A 17,874-nucleotide genomic window follows, 5' to 3' on the forward strand; every position below is an offset into this window, starting at 1 on the left:
GAGAAACAAGCCGATCGACTTACAAATCGATGGCACGAACAGGGAGCGAGACCCAAAGGCACTCAAGACATCAGATTGTCACGAGCATCACATATTGCCGCAGTAGCATCCTCTACCCCAGATACAGCTCTGACAAAGATTGCAAACACTGGTCTCCTACCAACACCTATACATCTTGAGAACAGATTTGAAGTACTAATGAATGTAAATGAGGAATCCCCAAACGTGATGAATGTGATCGAACACAGACTGTATAAGCCAGTAGCTAACACTGATGCTAACTGGCGCTCAAGGTCGAGCAGACAGCGGCACTCAGCTCAGAGCGCAGCCGAGCACAGGACTCTGATAGTGGGGGACTCCATAATCAGAAACATTAGCAGCAGGGATACAACTAGGCATGGGATGATAACCGGTTTCAAGGTTTACCGCGGTTTGAAAAAGTCACGGTTTCAAAACCGCAAACAAAAAAAGTTATACCGTTCCTACGATATGTGCATTTTTTGTGTCGTCAAAGTGAAAGCGCAGGACTCCCCACTAGATTGTGTGTGTGCGTACCTGCAGCGAAAACAATGCAGCCCCTCCCCCACCGGTTACTGCTGGCAGGCGCGTGTATGTGATTGTGCGCGTGATCCGCAGTCAGTGAGACTCAGCAGTAATTTAAGTTCAGGATGGCCGAAGGAGGTGAACCCCCACAACTTTTCCCCCCATCAAAAAAGACCAAGTCAGCGGTGTGGGATTTTTTTGGGTACCGGAAAAATTCTGACGGCCACGGCTTGGAAGAGGAAGGTCAACCGACATGCAAATCATGTTTAAAAAGAGTCGCTGCTAAAGGAGGCAATACATCAAATATGATTTCTCATCTACGGGAGCACCATCCAGCACTCTTCGCTAAATTCAAGGTAAGTTGTTAACTTAAAGCTGTCTTGAAATGAACTTTTGCTAACATCTAAGTTACCAAGTCAGATAACACGGCTAATTAATAAACATTAGCTAACATCAACTAATTTCCTCTTGCACGTTACTTTACAGAGTGGGGAATAGCAGACTATATGTACTAATGTTACGTTTCTGTGATTGAACATTAGTACAACCATTAAGTTAAGGTGAAATCACGTCTTTGCTTTTAAGCCTTCAGCCACATTTACATCTTTTCAAAATCACGAAAAAAAAAGAAAAAAAAACTCCTCGCTGGCTCTCACGTGTCTTTGAGTGTTCGTGAACTGATGAGACTGTGTGTGTGAGTGTGTGTGTGTGTGTGTGTGCATGTGTGCAGTTACACTCGCACTCTGCGTTAATATGCATCAACACTGAAATTAAAATTTATTTTAGAGCATTATTTTGATATTTTTAGCAGTACTATTTGTTTTTACACACACAAAAAATTTAATAATGTAATTAGTTGTTTTTGTTAAATATAGTAAATTACCACATCGCATCTATTTTTAAAAGTATACTGATTAAAAGATGAAGTGAAAAAAAAGACTAGTTACAGATTTAGCTTAAATTTAACATGTCAGTCTTTGTTTTTCTTCTTTGTAGAGCAGCTGTGGCTTCAGCAGCAAAGGACCATCCTCCTCAAAAGCTGCAGGTCAGCCAACAATCCAAGAAACTTTTGAGAAACAGCTTGCTTATGCACCCACATCCAAGGCTGCAAAGGACCTGAACAGTGCGGTGGCATACTTTATTGCAAAAGACATGATGCCTTTTCAAACTGTGGAGAAACCTGGTTTTTTAAAACTAATGAAAACAGCAACACCTTTATACAAAGTGCCATCAAGAAAATTCTTTTCAAAGAATGAAATCCCCAAGATGTACACAGAAGTCAGGGGTCATGTGCAAAAACAAGTGGCAGAAGGGGTGTGGTTTTCTGTTACTACAGATGTTTGGACCAGCAGTGGTGGTAGTAGAGAACCATACATAAGCTTCACAGTTCATTTCCTCTCTCCAGATTGGGAATTGAAGTCCTTCTGCCTCGAAGCTGTTTTTTTTCCAGAGGACCACACAGCTGAAAACATCTTGGAATTTTTTGAAAACATACTGCAGGAGTGGAGCATCACAAGGGACCATTTGTCCAGCATCACAACAGACAATGCGTCAAACATGAAAAAAGCATTCCAAGGCTTACCCTGTGTTTGGCTCAGCTGTTTTGGCCATAACCTAAATTTGGCTATAGTCAAAGTGCTAAAACTTCAAAGAGTTGAATCCGCTGTTCGAGCATGCAGGCATCTTGTTCAAGGATTCTCTCGCAGCTGGAGAAGAAAGAGGGAACTAAAGAAAAATCAGGGACTCCTGAATATTCCTGAAAAAGCACTCATTCATGATGTAGTGACAAGATGGGGGTCCACCTTCAAAATGATTGAAAGATTTCTGGAACAGCAGCAGGCTTGTTGTGCAGTGCTTGCAGCAGACAGAAGCTCATGGCATTTAATGCCAAAAGACAGTGATGTGCGCACTTTGGAGATGGTCTGCCAACTTCCAGAGGTGAAAAGAGTACTGAAAATTTGTACTCAAGTACAAGTACCGTTACATTGCTGAAATAATACTCAATTACAAGTAAAAGTACTGGTGTCAAAAAAGTAATTAAGTAAAAGTACAAATTACTCTTCTCAAAAACTACTCGGAGTACTAGTTACTAATTACTTTTTAGCTGGCGATAGTTAATGCATTACCAATAAAAATATACAACCAAATCATAGATTTATGTAGAAAATAGCTACTTTTAACACATTTTTACCTTATTGTCGAAGGACATTAATTAGTGGATACTGGAATTTCTAACTTCAATATGACACCTTGAAATATGTCAATATTCAGTAGGCCTAGCCTATAATTTTTAATACCATCGGGAAAACTACTACATACTAAATATTTTAATATCTACATTTTTGTCCATCCATTTTGTCAAGGCAATCATTATTTTCAAGCATTGAAAAGCACAACACTCATTGTAACAGTAATCTATTTGAATGGAAAAGTTTAATTCAAGTCTTCTGAAGAGACACGTCCACTTTATAAGGAGAGATTTTAATTCAGGCTTTTGTTTACATATTTAAACATTGATCAATAACCATTACAATAATCTAATATTTACTCAGTGTATTTGTCTTTACAATAGGGTAACGTGAACTGTTGCAATAGCTCACACACAGCACGAGGAAGCTTGATTTCAATTCAAACTGAATTTAATTTGCAAAAAGACTAGATTTTTCATAACTTTTGACAGCGTTTAATTCAAGAGCATGGAGAGATTGGAGCTGGACGTCATTTGAGTCTGCAGTGAGAACCACTTGGAGAGATTCGCGATTACACATGATATGACACACAGTCCGAGAGCGCACACTCAATATCCGAGTCCAGTTCATTCGTAGCCTACATTTGAGAGCTCGCGTCCAGTTTTCTGTGATTACATGAATGTGCCCTCGCGTTATAATATTGTTCGTGACATTTGCCATTAAAATATGCCATAGAAACTTGCAGGTATTAATAAAATTATGCGTAATAGGCCTACCTGCAATCCCGCGCTGAGGGGAGGCGGGTGTGTCAAACTCGCTGTCGTTGAGATAAGAGAATGAGAACACGCAGCTGGTATCGTATTGGTGTATAGGCCAAAATGAGTATTGACAGATATTTCAGTATTGATATGTATCAAAATATAGATATTTTGACAGTACTACTATGTAGTTTGTTGTTCCAAACTTTCAGTCCAGCCATTAATCACTCTGAGCTCCTCGCCTCCTTCATGATCAGCTCTTCAAAACCTGCTGCGACTGCGGCGGCTTTCATTCAGTCCAAATATCAGGGGTTTTATTGGTCCGTTTACGATCGAATATTTTTATTGGCTACCGAAATGCATTTCAAAGATTTGAATATCAATTCAAATTGTACTCAGTAACGAAATGTGATTTTACAAGTAGCGAAGTAGATTACTTAGCTTAATATGTACTTGAGTACAAGTAAAATTACAGATTTAAAAATATACTCAAAAAAGTACAAGTACCCAAAAAAACGACTTAATTACAGTAACGTGAGTAGTTGTAATTCGTTACTTCCACCTCTGCCAACTTCTGAGGCCTCTAAATGACTTCACAGATCTACTGGCTTCTGAAACAAAGACCACCCTGTCATCATTGAAGCCTGTTATGGAGCACATCACTGGCATACTGGAAGAAAAAGAGGAAGATGATGCCCTAACAAAACAAATGAAAAAAGTAATGAGGGATGATCTGCAACAACGTTACTCCTCTGAGGATGTCAGTAAGCTGATTGACATTGCTTGCTTCATTGATCCCCGTTTCAAGGGCAACTTTTCGCAGAACAAGGATGAGACTGTCATGTTCACTGTAGAGGAAGCTGTGAAACTGGAAGAAATTACATCACGGCCACCTCAAGAATTACCTGCCTTCACTACTGCTCAAGAGCAAGGAAACAGCACTTCCACAACCACTGTCCCTTCTGCTGCAACAAAGAAGAAAGACAAATCTCTGTCTTGCTTGCTCAAAAAAATTACATCAGCAAAACAAGAAACGGTCAAAGAAGGAGATGTCCCATTAAAAGAAAGAGTGATAGCGGAGGTTAAATTGTATATGTCTCAGCCTCCCATATCCTCTGATACTGACCCACTGGCATGGTGGAAAAATCATGCTCAAGAGTTACCTCTACTTGGCAAGGTAGCAAGAAAATTTCTCTGCATCCCAGCCACCAGTGTGCCCTCGGAAAGGGTGTTCAGTTGTAGCGGACATATCCTTGTACCTCACCGGTCCAAACTTAATCCAGGAAAGGTGAACATGCTCACATTCCTGCATCTTAACTTGGACTGAACTGAATAAAGAATGTGTAAAAAGTGAGCATGTCTACAAAATTTGTTGAGCTGCTAAAACGACTACATTTATTTATTTATATATATATTTTTTTTTTTTGGAACTGTGACAAATGGTCATGTTTTTGTTTTGATTAGTGATTGCATTCTTTCCATTTAGAAAATTTTATTTATGTTTATTTATGTTGATTATTGTTGAGCTGCAGGATTAGGCTCACACAAGTGACTGCAATTTAATTTAATTAAGAAGATTCAATTATTTATTTTAATTATTTTGCCTGATGTTCAATGTTACAAAATGTTCTATATGTTTCCTAAAATAAAATATACTGTGTTCAGTTGGGAAAAAAAGAGTTGTTTTTTTTACCCAGACATTTAAATATAACATTGTAAAGCAGTAATTACAATACCGTGATACCGTGAAACCGTGATATTTTTATCCAAGGTTATCATACCGTCAGAATCTTATACCGGCCCATGCCTAGATACAACTACGTGCTGCCTTCCACAAGCAACAACTTCTGATATAAACAGGGAACTTCAGAACATTCTAATGAAACATAAGACTGCAAATCGACTCATCATTCATGTGGGGAAGAATGATATTCATAAAGAGCAGTCAGAACTCCTTAAGAAGGATTTCAATGAACTTTTTGAAACACTTAAAAAACTGAAAGTTCAGACATTCATCAGTGGACCACTCCCAGCAAGAGGGACAAACAGGTTTTCACGGTTGCTTGGGATTAATACATGGCTGCAAAAAACCTGCAATATAAAAGGAGTAAACTTCATTGACAACTTCAATCTCTTCTGGAGTCAGAGACAACTATTTCATCGGGATGGCCATCACCCAAACAAACTTGGTTCAAGAGTGTTAAAGGACAATATCTACTTCTCCCTCAATCATCCTTCTGCAGTGTGTGCCAATCCACTCAATCAGAACGGCACACACACACACCTGGACACAGTATGAATGACCACAGGACTTCACTTCAGAATGGACATGATGTTGACATATCACACAAGGACAATGATAACACCACTGAGCCACAACAACCTCTGCTCACGGACACCATCTCAGCTGAGCCCTGCCCACAGAGCTCATCACAGACAGACACATCAGAACTGCTCCAAGATTCAGCACCCAAGGACGACTTCCTGGAAAACAGCCAGGGAAGCCAGGACAGCATATCACAGCCTCCTATAACACCAGAGCAATAGCCCCTTTCACCAGACACTTTTTCCCTCTCGCCAGCAACTCCACTTCTGTGCTTCTCACAGAAAATGGAAGAACTGGTGCATGCTGGAACCAGACTATCACACTCTTTTGCTGCAAGCCCCAAGATATCAACCAAAAAACGTCGGGCACCGCTACCACCAAAGCCTGCGGGCCCAGCTCGCCCTCCCCCTGCCTCTGTGAGAGCTCTTCGGCCTCTGCCACAACGCCAGGGCCCACACCCTCCTCCATCTGCTCGAGGTGAACCAAAAACAACTGATACCAGCTCTCAGTGATGTGTGTCGGGTCCCCGCTTTGATAACAGTAACTTTCTCAAATGTTTACAGAACAAGCGGGAGCCCAGTGTGCCTGTATCTTTCTCTATTGCTGTTCTGTTACAAGATAGAAAGTCTAAGGCCTTCAATAGCCGTACAGCAAACTCAACTACTCTGGTGCCTGTTGCACGTCTAACTAAGATTGGTGTAGGGAAAAAAAGTAAGACTTTTAAGTTAGCAATTTTAAACATCCGCTCACTTAAAAATAAATCACTTCTAGTCAATGACTTAATAACCACAAACAACCTGGATTTTATGCTTCTAAATGAAACCTGGCTAGAAGACAGCTGCAGTGCAACAATCCTCAATGAAACATCCCCTCCTAACTTTACTTTTATGAGTGTCTGCAGAGCTGTTAAAAGAGGTGGGGGTCTAGCTGCTCTTTTTAAAGATATATATTAATGTAAGCAAATATCATTTGAGAACTACACGTCTTTCGAATATCTGGGTATTGTATTAACCCTCTGAGGTCTGAGGGGTTTTTGGTGTCCTTGAGATGTTCTGACATGCCCTGACATTTGTGCTTTTTTCAGTTGCTTATAAACATATTAATGGCAAAGGTGTAATTACACTCTATTTAGCACAAACAGGGCTACCATAATATGTGAGCAACAAGAATGTACATGTCTGCATTTTTGAGAGAATAATGTTTATGCGTGGTTATTGAAAAAACTAAAAACTAAAGTTTCTGAAATAAGGCCATAAAACACATACTAAATATGTGCCAATAAGACTTTTGTCTAATAGATGTCATTGCCTAGTGTTTTTTCTTCAAAATGATGTGAAAATCATCCTGCCCTTATCATTCACATAACACAATACATTGATTTGAATTTTGCAAAGCACTTTCTGTTTGGAAAGGCAATATGCGGAGTGGGCGTCAACGATCATGCATATTTAGTGGTTCACACCTTAGGAGACAATGGGGCCTGCATACTTAATTAGCCATTCATTCAGGTGAGTCACTGAGCCACAAGAATGCAAGAGCAACAGTTGGAAGCATCTCAATTCTTTTTTATTTTTCCACATATTGTGCTTGCAATTTGGCCTATAATATCCAAGGAAAACATGTCTAGTAATTGTGCAGTTAATTCTCATACTGTATTTTCAGTTTTGGAATATTTATCCTCTCCCCAAATTTGTCACTAATAAAACACAATAAAAATTATTTAAAGAAAAGGCTTATATTTACCTTTTAATAGTTTGTTTACATCTACCTTGTAAATATATTTTTTTATTAAAAAGGTTACAATTACAACAACAATTCAAGTGTAATCTTTCTTTGTAAAAACTAAAGTAAACATTTTATCATACATATTTCAAAGTTAAGGATTTGATTGATTATTTGATTACTTTATTTTTGACAAAACATACTATATTTAACATGAGCAAATATTGGCAAACAAAAGATTATTTGAGTTGGCAGATATTTTACAGTAAAAATGTATAATCTATCCAAAACTAATCAACGAAATGTTGTCTTTCATATGTCTGTAACATAGGTCTTTCATTTTTATTATAAGAAATATAAATGTTAATTTGCAGTTTAATACGTTGCTTATACAAATACATTGTATTTCAACATTTCAGTCGATTTTTACTCAGTATAGCAATACAGTTTGCTAAAACCGAAACATTCATTCACAAACAGAAACGCCTGACTGTAACGTTGTTTTTATGAAATATTAGGGCATATAAATGTTAATTTTCAGTTTACTCATCTCAGTATAGCAATACAGTTTGCTAAAACATCATCATTCATTCACACAGAGACGCAATTTAAATTTAAACTGTCTTTTTGCGAGCTGTGATAAACAGCGCGCATCTCTGCGGCTGGCGTTCATTCATTCACAGAAACGCGATTAACTTGAGAAGGAAAAAAAACTTACTACATATTCGGATCCTCTCTCCTGCAATACCCGCACTCTGAGGTAGATTTTCCGTTATTATTATTCCTCACAGCGCTGCCAGATGGTGTAAACACGTAGGCTACAATGATATGATTAAACTTGTGTTTCCTCGAGCTGATATGGGGGGCGTTCACAGGTTTGCCTCAGTAATTTGCGTTTGAATAGCGCGCGCTCTCCGTGGGCGGAGTCACATTACCTTTGAATGAGCTCTAATGAGCTCGACTGGAATCGCTCTCTTTTAACACAGATTTCACAAGATGAGAATATTTTTTTTTTATATAAATTACCTCATTTTAAAGAAGAGAATTCAAGCTTCATGCCTGTGTGACTGTATGCCTGTTTGACTCAGTATTCGCTGAGTTATTGTTCATTTTCGGACGCGTTTCAGAATGGTCTTCACTGGCAGAGAGAAGGCAGAACTCGCATCACGTTTATTTTTCTTTATTTGGCAAAAAGCACAACAGTTTGTTTTTATTGTGAGTATGCACAAAAATAATACACATTTAACAGAATCGATTGATGTATGAAACTTGCTTGTAATATCAAAGTCAACAGAGCAAAATTAATTTCTTTTGAACTGAACTGAAAAAAATCCAGCAAAACGCGCGGGCGCGTTTGTCGACCTCAGAGGGTTAAAAGGTGCTCCACGCATTTTACTCATCATTATTTACAGGCCTCCAAAATACTCTCCAGCCTTTGCTGAGGAATTTACAGAACTGTTATCAACAATTACCTCAGAGCTTGACTGTTTTGCCATTGCTGGAGATCTTAACATTCACATAGATAATGCAGAAAACAATATGGCAAAAGAAATCAAAACTGTTTTAAAAACTTTTGATCTGACTCAGCATGTACATGGACCCACACACAATCATGGACACACTCTAGATTTACTTATCAGTAAGGGTCTAAACATTTCATCGATTGTTATCAAGGATGTAGCACTGTCTGATCATTTCTGTATTTTCTTTGATATATTGATCTCTCCTGCCACTGAAGCTAGATCTGTGTCTGTCAAGAAGAGATGCTTAAATGAGAACACTAGTGTACTATTTATGAAGGCTATATCCTTAACACCAAGCATATCTGCTGACTCTGTTGGTTTTCTCCTTGATTCTTTTAACTCAAAAGTTAAAAGTGCAATTGATGATATTGCTCCTGTGAAAGTCAGGAAGAAGAGTGGCAGACAAAAAGCACCTTGGAGAAACTCAACAGCAGTGCAAAATATGAAAAGACAATGCAGAAAAGCAGAGCGCATGTGGCGGAAGACAAAACTTGTAGTCCATTATAACATCTACAAAGACAGCCTTCATGCTTTCAATATGGAACTAGGCAAAGCTAGACAGACTTTCTTCTCAAATATTATAAACTGCAATTTAAACAAAACACGCACTCTTTTTGCGACTGTAGAGAGACTAACAAACCCCCCAAGCCAGATTCCCAGTGAAATGCTCTCAAACAGCAAGTGCAGTGAGTTTGCTTCTTTCTTCTCTGACAAAATCAATAATATCAGAAAGGTGATCAGCACATCCTTGAGTTGCGCTGGGGTCAGACAGAGCAGACCACCTGAGAAAGTAGTTACTTTGTCTGATTTCAAAAAAATTGATGGCAAAATTTTGGTAGAAACCGTACAGCACCTTAAAACATCAACATGCGCTCTTGACACACTTCCCACATCTTTTTTCAAAAGTGTGTTAAACAGTTTAGAAGCAGATCTTCTAGAAGTGGTAAATGCCTCACTTCTCTCTGGGAGTTTTCCAAACTCCCTGAAAACTGCAGTTGTCAAGCCCCTCCTGAAAAAGAACAATCTGGATAAGACCATATTAAGCAACTATAGACCGATCTCAAATCTTCCTTTCATAGGCAAGATCATTGAAAAAGTTATCTTCAATCAGCTGAACAAATTCTTAAGCTCGAATGGATACTTTGACATTTTTCAATCTGGTTTCCGACCGCATCACAGCACAGAGACAGCGCTCATAAAGATAATAAACGATATTCGCTTAAATACTGATTCAGGCCAATTATCAGTGCTGGTACTACTCGACCTCAGTGCTGCATTTGACACTGTCGATCATAACATACTTCTTGACAGGCTGGAAAACTGGGTGGGGCTTTCTGGGATAGTCCTAAAATGGTTCAGGTCATACTTAGATGGGAGAGGTTATTATGTGAGTATAGGAGACCATAAGTCTGAGTGGACATCCATGACATGCGGAGTCCCTCAAGGCTCAATTCTTGCGCCACTCCTGTTCAACCTGTATATGCTCCCAATGAGCCAAATAATGAGAAAGAACCAAATTGCTTACCACAGCTATGCAGACGACACACAGCTGTACTTAGCCCTATCGCCTAACGATTACAGCCCAATTGACTCCTTGTGCCGATGCATTGACGAAGTCAACAGTTGGATGTGCCAAAACTTTCTTCAGTTAAACAAAGATAAAACTGAAGTCATTGCATTTGGAAACAAAGATGAAGTTCTCAAGGTGAACGCATACCTTCACTCTAGGGGTCAAACAACTAAAAATCAAGTCAGGAATCTTGGTGTGACACTAGAGTCAGACCTTAGTTTCAGTAGTCATGTCAAAGCAATAACTAAATCAGCATACTATTATCTAAAAAATATTGCAAGAATTAGATGCTTTGTTTCCAGACAAGACTTAGAGAAACTTGTGCATGCTTTCATCACCAGCAGGGTGGATTATTGTAATGGACTCCTCACTGGCCTTCCCAAAAAGACCATAAGACAGTTGCAGCTCATACAGAACACTGCAACCAGGATTCTGAGCAGAACCAGAAAATATGAACATATCACACCAGTCCTCAGGTCTTTACACTGGCTCCCAGTTAGATTTAGGATTGATTTCAAAGTATTATTACTGGTATATAAATCATTCAATGGCCTAGGACCTCAATACATTGCAGATATGCTCACTGAATATAAACCCAACAGATCACTCAGATCATTAGGATCATATCAGCTAGAAATACCAAGGGTTCACTCTAAGCATGGTGAGTCTGCTTTTAGCTATTATGCCAGCCGCAGCTTGAACCAGCTTCCAGAAGAGATCAGATGTGCTCCTACAGTAGTCACATTCAAATCCAGACTCAAAACACATCTGTTTTGCTGTGCATTTACTGAATGAGCACTGTGCCACTGTTCGTCCGACTGTACTGTACTGTACTGTATTTCATTTTATTTTTCTAAACTGTTTTAATTATTCTTATTTCTTTTTATTATTTTAATTTCTTCTATGTAAAGCACTTTGAATTGCCATTGTGTATGAAATGTGCTATATAAATAAACTTGCCTTGCCTTGCCTTGCCTAAGGCTATACTTGACATAGGCTATGTTGAACTACATTTCCCATGTTCCCTATCCCTGTAGCCTTAGCCATGTTAACACAGGTGTCTGGCATTATGCAATCAGGAGAGGTGATTGGCAAGAGCCCTTTTGTATGGCCACATTCACTCTGTTTTGTATGCCTGAAGAAGGTCGCAAGACCGAAAGCTTGCTAATAAATAGATTTTGCACAGTGTTTGAGTGTGCAGCTGCTGTATTTTTACAATATACAAATTACTTAAACAGAGAATATTTGTTTTCAGTTTGAATCCAATCATTTAAAAGTACACACTTAAATGTTTATAAAGGTATATGGCTCATAAATGTGTGACAAGTATTCGCTGAGTTTTGTTTCAGTTTATAGATGTGCTCAAGAAAAAAAAGTTCACCGCGACGGAGAACGCACACCCTGTTTATTTTCTTTATTTTACAAAAGCACAATGTTTTGATTCGATTGTAAGTGGACACATACAAAAGTAGAAATATCACAGATTCTTTTTTTCATATTTCTTTTTTCTGTATGACCGTAAATGATGGAGAAATTTAAGTTTATTGTACTACTATGTGAAGAAAATCCAGCAAAACGCGCCGGCGCGTTTGTCGACCTCAGAGGGTTAAACATCGTATACATTTTTAAATATTGCTGATTACTTACAAAGCACTAAATGGTTTAGAGCCCCAGTACATGAGCTAGCTCTTAACTTAAACATTATAGTCCTTCACCTCTATTGTAATCTCAAAGTTATGGCCAGTTGATAATACCTAGAATATCAAAAACGGTAGATCCTTTTTTTATTTAGCACCTAAACTCTGGAACGGTCTTCCTAACATTGTCCGGGAAGCTGAAACACTCTGTCAGTTTAAATATAGACTAAAAACACATCTCACTGTCACGGTTCATGAATTCACTGTTTTCTTCGTGTCTCGTGTATTTGTTGTTCTGTGTGTGTGGGTGTGTGTGAGTGGGCGTTACTGCTCGTTCCAGCTGATCAGCGCGCCATCTGATCTCATTCCCCGCACCAGCTGCTGCCAATTCACTCACCTATAAGTTCTCATCGCACTCTCATTCTTTTGGCAAGGCAAGGCAAGTTTATTTATATAGCACATTTCATACACAATGGCAATTCAAAGTGCTTTACATAGAAGAAATTAAAATAATAAAAAGAAATAAGAATAATTAAAACAGTTTAGAAAAATAAAATGAAATACAGTACAGTACAGTACAGTCGGACGAACAGTGGCACAGTGCTCATTCAGTAAATGCACAGCTAAACAGAAGTGTTTTGAGTCTGGATTTGAATGTGACCACTGTAGGAGCACATCTGATCTCTTCTGGAAGCTGGTTCCAGCTGCGGCTGGCATAATAGCTAAAAGCAGACTCACCATGCTTAGAGTGAACCCTTGGTATTTCTAGCTGATATGATCCTAATGATCTGAGTGATCTGTTGGGTTTATATTCAGTGAGCATATCTGCAATGTATTGAGGTCCTAGGCCATTGAATGATTTATATACCAGTAATAATACTTTAAAATCAATCCTAAATCTAACTGGGAGCCAGTGTAAAGACCTGAGGACTGGTGTGATATGTTCATATTTTCTGGTTCTGCTCAGAATCCTGGCGGCAGTGTTCTGTATGAGCTGCAACTGTCTTATGGTCTTTTTGGGAAGGTCTTTTATGGTCCATTACAATAATCCACCCTGCTGGTGATGAAAGCATGCACAAGCTTCTCTAAGGGCGCTTTCACACTGGCAGTTTAGTGCGGACCGGGGCACGGTTCGCATGAAAAATCGCTAATGTGAACGCTGTCATCGGACCCGGGTGCGCACTAGAGTACCGAACCCGAGACTACCTGGAGGAGGTGGTCTGAGCTCGGTTGCTCCCGAACCGTGGTGCGGTTCGCGTTAATTTGCAAGCAACACGGACTCGGGTGCGCGCTTGTTCAGGAAGTATAGTCTCCCGCGCATGCGTATCACTGTCGATATCATTGTTTGATTGCGTTTGCGATGACGTAAGATCACTGCAAACGCACCTGGGTTCGATACAACTAATTGAGTGTGAAACCAGACCAACGCTGCGGGGGGCGCCGGGAACTAGCGCACTCGGGTTCGGACCGCAGCAAACGAACCCAGTGGAAAAACGCCCTAAGTCTTGTCTGGAAACAAAGCATCTAATTCCTGCAATATTTTTCAGATGATAGTATGCTGATTTAGTTATTGCTTTGACATGACTACTGAAACTAAGGTCTGATTCTAGTGTCACACCAAGATTCCTGACTTGATTTTTAGTTGTTTGACCCCTGAAGTGAAGGTATGCGTTCACCTTGAGAACTTCATCTTTGTTTCCAAACGCAATGACTTAAGTTTTATCTTTGTTTAACTGAAGAAAGTTTTGGCACATCCAACTGTTGACTTCATCAATGCATCGGCACAGGGAGTCAATGGGGCTGTAATCGTTAGGCGATAGGGCTAAGTACAGCTGTGTGTCGTCTGCATAGCTGTGGTAAGCAATTTGGTTCTTTCTCATTATTTGGCTCATTGGGAGCATATACAGGTTGAACAGGAGTGGCGCAAGAATTGAGCCTTGAGGGACTCCGCATGTCATGGATGTCCACTCAGACTTATGGTCTCCTATACTCACATAATAACCTCTCCCATCTAAGTATGACCTGAACCATTTTAGGACTATCCCAGAAAGCCCCACCCAGTTTTCCAGCATGTCAAGAAGTATGTTATGATCGACAGTGTCAAATGCAGCACTGAGGTCGAGTAGTACCAGCACTGATAATTTGCCTGAATCAGTATTTAAGCGAATATCATTTATTATCTTTATGAGCGCTGTCTCTGTGCTGTGATGCGGTCGGAAATCAGATTAAAAATTGTCAAAGTCTCCATTCGAGCTTAAGAATTTGTTCAGCTGATTGAAGATAACTTTTTCAATGATCTTGCCTATGAAAGGAAGGTTTGAGATCGGTCTATAGTTGCTTAATATGGTCTTATCCAGATTGCTCTTTTTCAGGAGGGGCTTGACAACTGCAGTTTTCAGGAAGTTTGGAAAACTCCCAGAAAGAAGTGAGGCATTTACCACTTCTAGAAGATCTGCTTCTAAACTGTTTAACACACTTTTGAAAAAAGATGTGGGAAGTGTGTCAAGAGCGCATGTTGATGTTTTAAGGTGCTGTACGGTTTCTACCAAAATTTTGCCATCAATTTTTTTGAAATCAGACAAAGTAACTACTTTCTCAGGTGGTCTGCTCTGTCTGACCCCAGCGCAACTCAAGGATGTGCTGATCACCGTGCCCCGGTCCGCACTAAACTGCCAGTGTGAAAGCGCCCTTAGAGAAGCTTGTGCATGCTTTCATCACCAGCAGGGTGGATTATTGTAATGGACCATAAAAGACCTTCCCAAAAAGACCATAAGACAGTTGCAGCTCATACAGAACGCTGCCGCCAGGATTCTGAGCAGAACCAGAAAATATGAACATATCACACCAGTCCTCAGGTCTTTACACTGGCTCCCAGTTAGATTTAGGATTGATTTCAGTGTAAAGACCTGAGGACTGGTGTGATATGTTCATATTTTCTGGTTCTGCTCAGAATCCTGGTTGCAGTGTTCTGTATGAGCTGCAACTGTCTTATGGTCTTTTTGGGAAGGCCAGTGAGGAGTCCATTACAATAATCCACCCTGCTGGTGATGAAAGCATGCACAAGTTTCTCTAAGTCTTGTCTGGAAACAAAGCATCTAATTCTTGCAATATTTTTTAGATAATAGTATGCTGATTTAGTTATTGCTTTGACATGACTACTGAAACTAAGGTCTGACTCTAGTGTCACACCAAGATTCCTGACTTGATTTTTAGTTGTTTGACCCCTAGAGTGAAGGTATGCGTTCACCTTGAGAACTTCATCTTTGTTTCCAAATGCAATGACTTCAGTTTTATCTTTGTTTAACTGAAGAAAGTTTTGGCACATCCAACTGTTGACTTCATCAATGCATTGGCACAGGGAGTCAATTGGGCTGTAATCGTTAGGCGATAGGGCTAAGTACACCTGTGTGTCGTCTGCATAGCTGTGGTAAGCAATTTGGTTCTTTCTCATTATTTGGCTCATTGGGAGCATATACAGGTTGAACAGGAGTGGCGCAAGAATTGAGCCTTGAGGGACTCCGCATGTCATGGATGTCCACTCAGACTTATGGTCTCCTATACTCACATAATAACCTCTCCCATCTAAGTATGACCTGAACCATTTTAGGACTATCCCAGAAAGCCCCACCCAGTTTTCCAGCCTGTCAAGAAGTATGTTATGATCGACAGTGTCAAATGCAGCACTGAGGTCGAGTAGTACCAGCACTGATAATTTTCCTGAATCAGTATTTAAGCGAATATCGTTTATTATCTTTATGAGCGCTGTCTCTGTGCTGTGATGCGGTCGGAAACCAGATTGAAAAATGTCAAAGTATCCATTCGAGCTTAAGAATTTGTTCAGCTGATTGAAGATAACTTTTTCAATGATCTTGCCTATGAAAGGAAGATTTGAGATCGGTCTATAGTTGCTTAATATGGTCTTATCCAGATTGTTCTTTTTCAGGAGGGGCTTGACAACTGCAGTTTTTAGGGAGTTTGGAAAACTCCCAGAGAGAAGTGAGGCATTTACCACTTCTAGAAGATCTGCTTCTAAACTGTTTAACACACTTTTGAAAAAAGATGTGGGAAGTGTGTCAAGAGCGCATGTTGATGTTTTAAGGTGCTGTACGGTTTCTACCAAAATTTTGCCATCAATTTTTTTGAAATCAGACAAAGTAACTACTTTCTCAGGTGGTCTGCTCTGTCTGACCCCAGCGCAACTCAAGGATGTGCTGATCACCGTGCCCCGGTCCGCACTAAACTGCCAGTGTGAAAGCGCCCTTAGAGAAGCTTGTGCATGCTTTCATCACCAGCAGGGTGGATTATTGTAATGGACCATAAAAGACCTTCCCAAAAAGACCATAAGACAGTTGCAGCTCATACAGAACGCTGCCGCCAGGATTCTGAGCAGAACCAGAAAATATGAACATATCACACCAGTCCTCAGGTCTTTACACTGGCTCCCAGTTAGATTTAGGATTGATTTTAATGTATTATTACTGGTATATAAATCATTCAATGGCCTAGGACCTCAATACATTGCAGATATGCTCACTGAATATAAACCCAACAGATCACTCAGATCATTAGGATCATATCAGCTAGAAATACCAAGGGTTCACTCTAAGCATGGTGAGTCTGCTTTTAGCTATTATGCCAGCCGCAGCTGGAACCAGCTTCCAGAAGAGATCAGATGTGCTCCTACAGTGGTCACATTCAAATCCAGACTCAAAACACTTCTGTTTAGCTGTGCATTTACTGAATGAGCACTGTGCCACTGTTCGTCCGACTGTACTGTACTGCAGTGGTTCCCAAAGTGGGTGCCGCGGCACCCTGGGGTGCCGTGACAACTGGCTAGGGGTGCCGCAGAATCTCAGCTTTATTTTCCAATTTAAACAGCCTAAAATAACTATCGTACCATATAATAACCTTTTACAGCCAAGGTTATAATCGTTAACGAAAACGAACGAAAAAACGAAAACTAGGTGGGAAAAAACGCTATTTAAAACACGCAGCGTATTCGTTCAGCTGCATTTCCTTTCCCTGCTCTCTCTGTCACTCATGCGACGCGTCTCTCACATGCGCGCGCGCGCGCACACACACACACACACACACACACACACACACACAAACACACAGCTCCTCCCCTCTGTGCACACCGCGTCTCCATGAGAACGAGTGTTCGTTCGACGTTGAAAGCAAGTTCGCGAAAGGTTGGTCTCTCTATCTTGTGAACACCTTTACACAATCACACATTAAAAAGTGGTATAAAAATATTTTAAATTCTGAATATAAATTTGTCAGTGTGTTATTGTCGACCCGAGAAGCGATTGCGCCTTCTTTAGAAAGTTAACTAGTCGCAAGTTTGAGGAAAAATGCACTTTTTGGTTGTGGTTGTCGATGTCAAAACACTAGCTGTGATTCAAATATGAAATAATGTTATGTCATTATGTCTTTCTGAATCTTGCCCCTGACAAATAACCCAAATTACAAAAAAAAGACTAAAACTAACACTAAAACTAATAAAAACTAAACGAAAACTAAGCATTTTCAAAAAATAAAAAATAAACTAAACTAGCAAACCCACTTTAAAAACTAATTAAAACTAAACTGAATTTGAAAACAAA

At 39.8% G+C, this 17,874-nt stretch overlaps 1 protein-coding gene across 1 annotated transcript; it reads left to right on the forward strand.

Annotated features, from left to right (window-relative positions):
- Positions 1 to 394: 394 nt before the first annotated feature.
- LOC309481294 (E3 SUMO-protein ligase ZBED1-like) lies at positions 395 to 4,817 on the forward strand (the record flags this gene model as incomplete). The annotated part of the gene is made up of 3 exons (XM_082146162.1): positions 395 to 899; positions 1,540 to 2,503; positions 4,090 to 4,817. Exons 1-3 carry the CDS (start codon positions 669 to 671, stop codon positions 4,815 to 4,817), a joined length of 1,923 nt encoding a protein of 640 aa, XP_082002288.1. The 5' UTR covers positions 395 to 668.
- Positions 4,818 to 17,874: the final 13,057 nt, after the last annotated feature.

The sequence above is a fragment of the Leuciscus leuciscus genome (assembly GCF_965113295.1).
Source record: "Leuciscus leuciscus genome assembly, chromosome: 18".
Taxonomy (NCBI): Eukaryota; Metazoa; Chordata; class Actinopteri; order Cypriniformes; family Leuciscidae; genus Leuciscus; species Leuciscus leuciscus.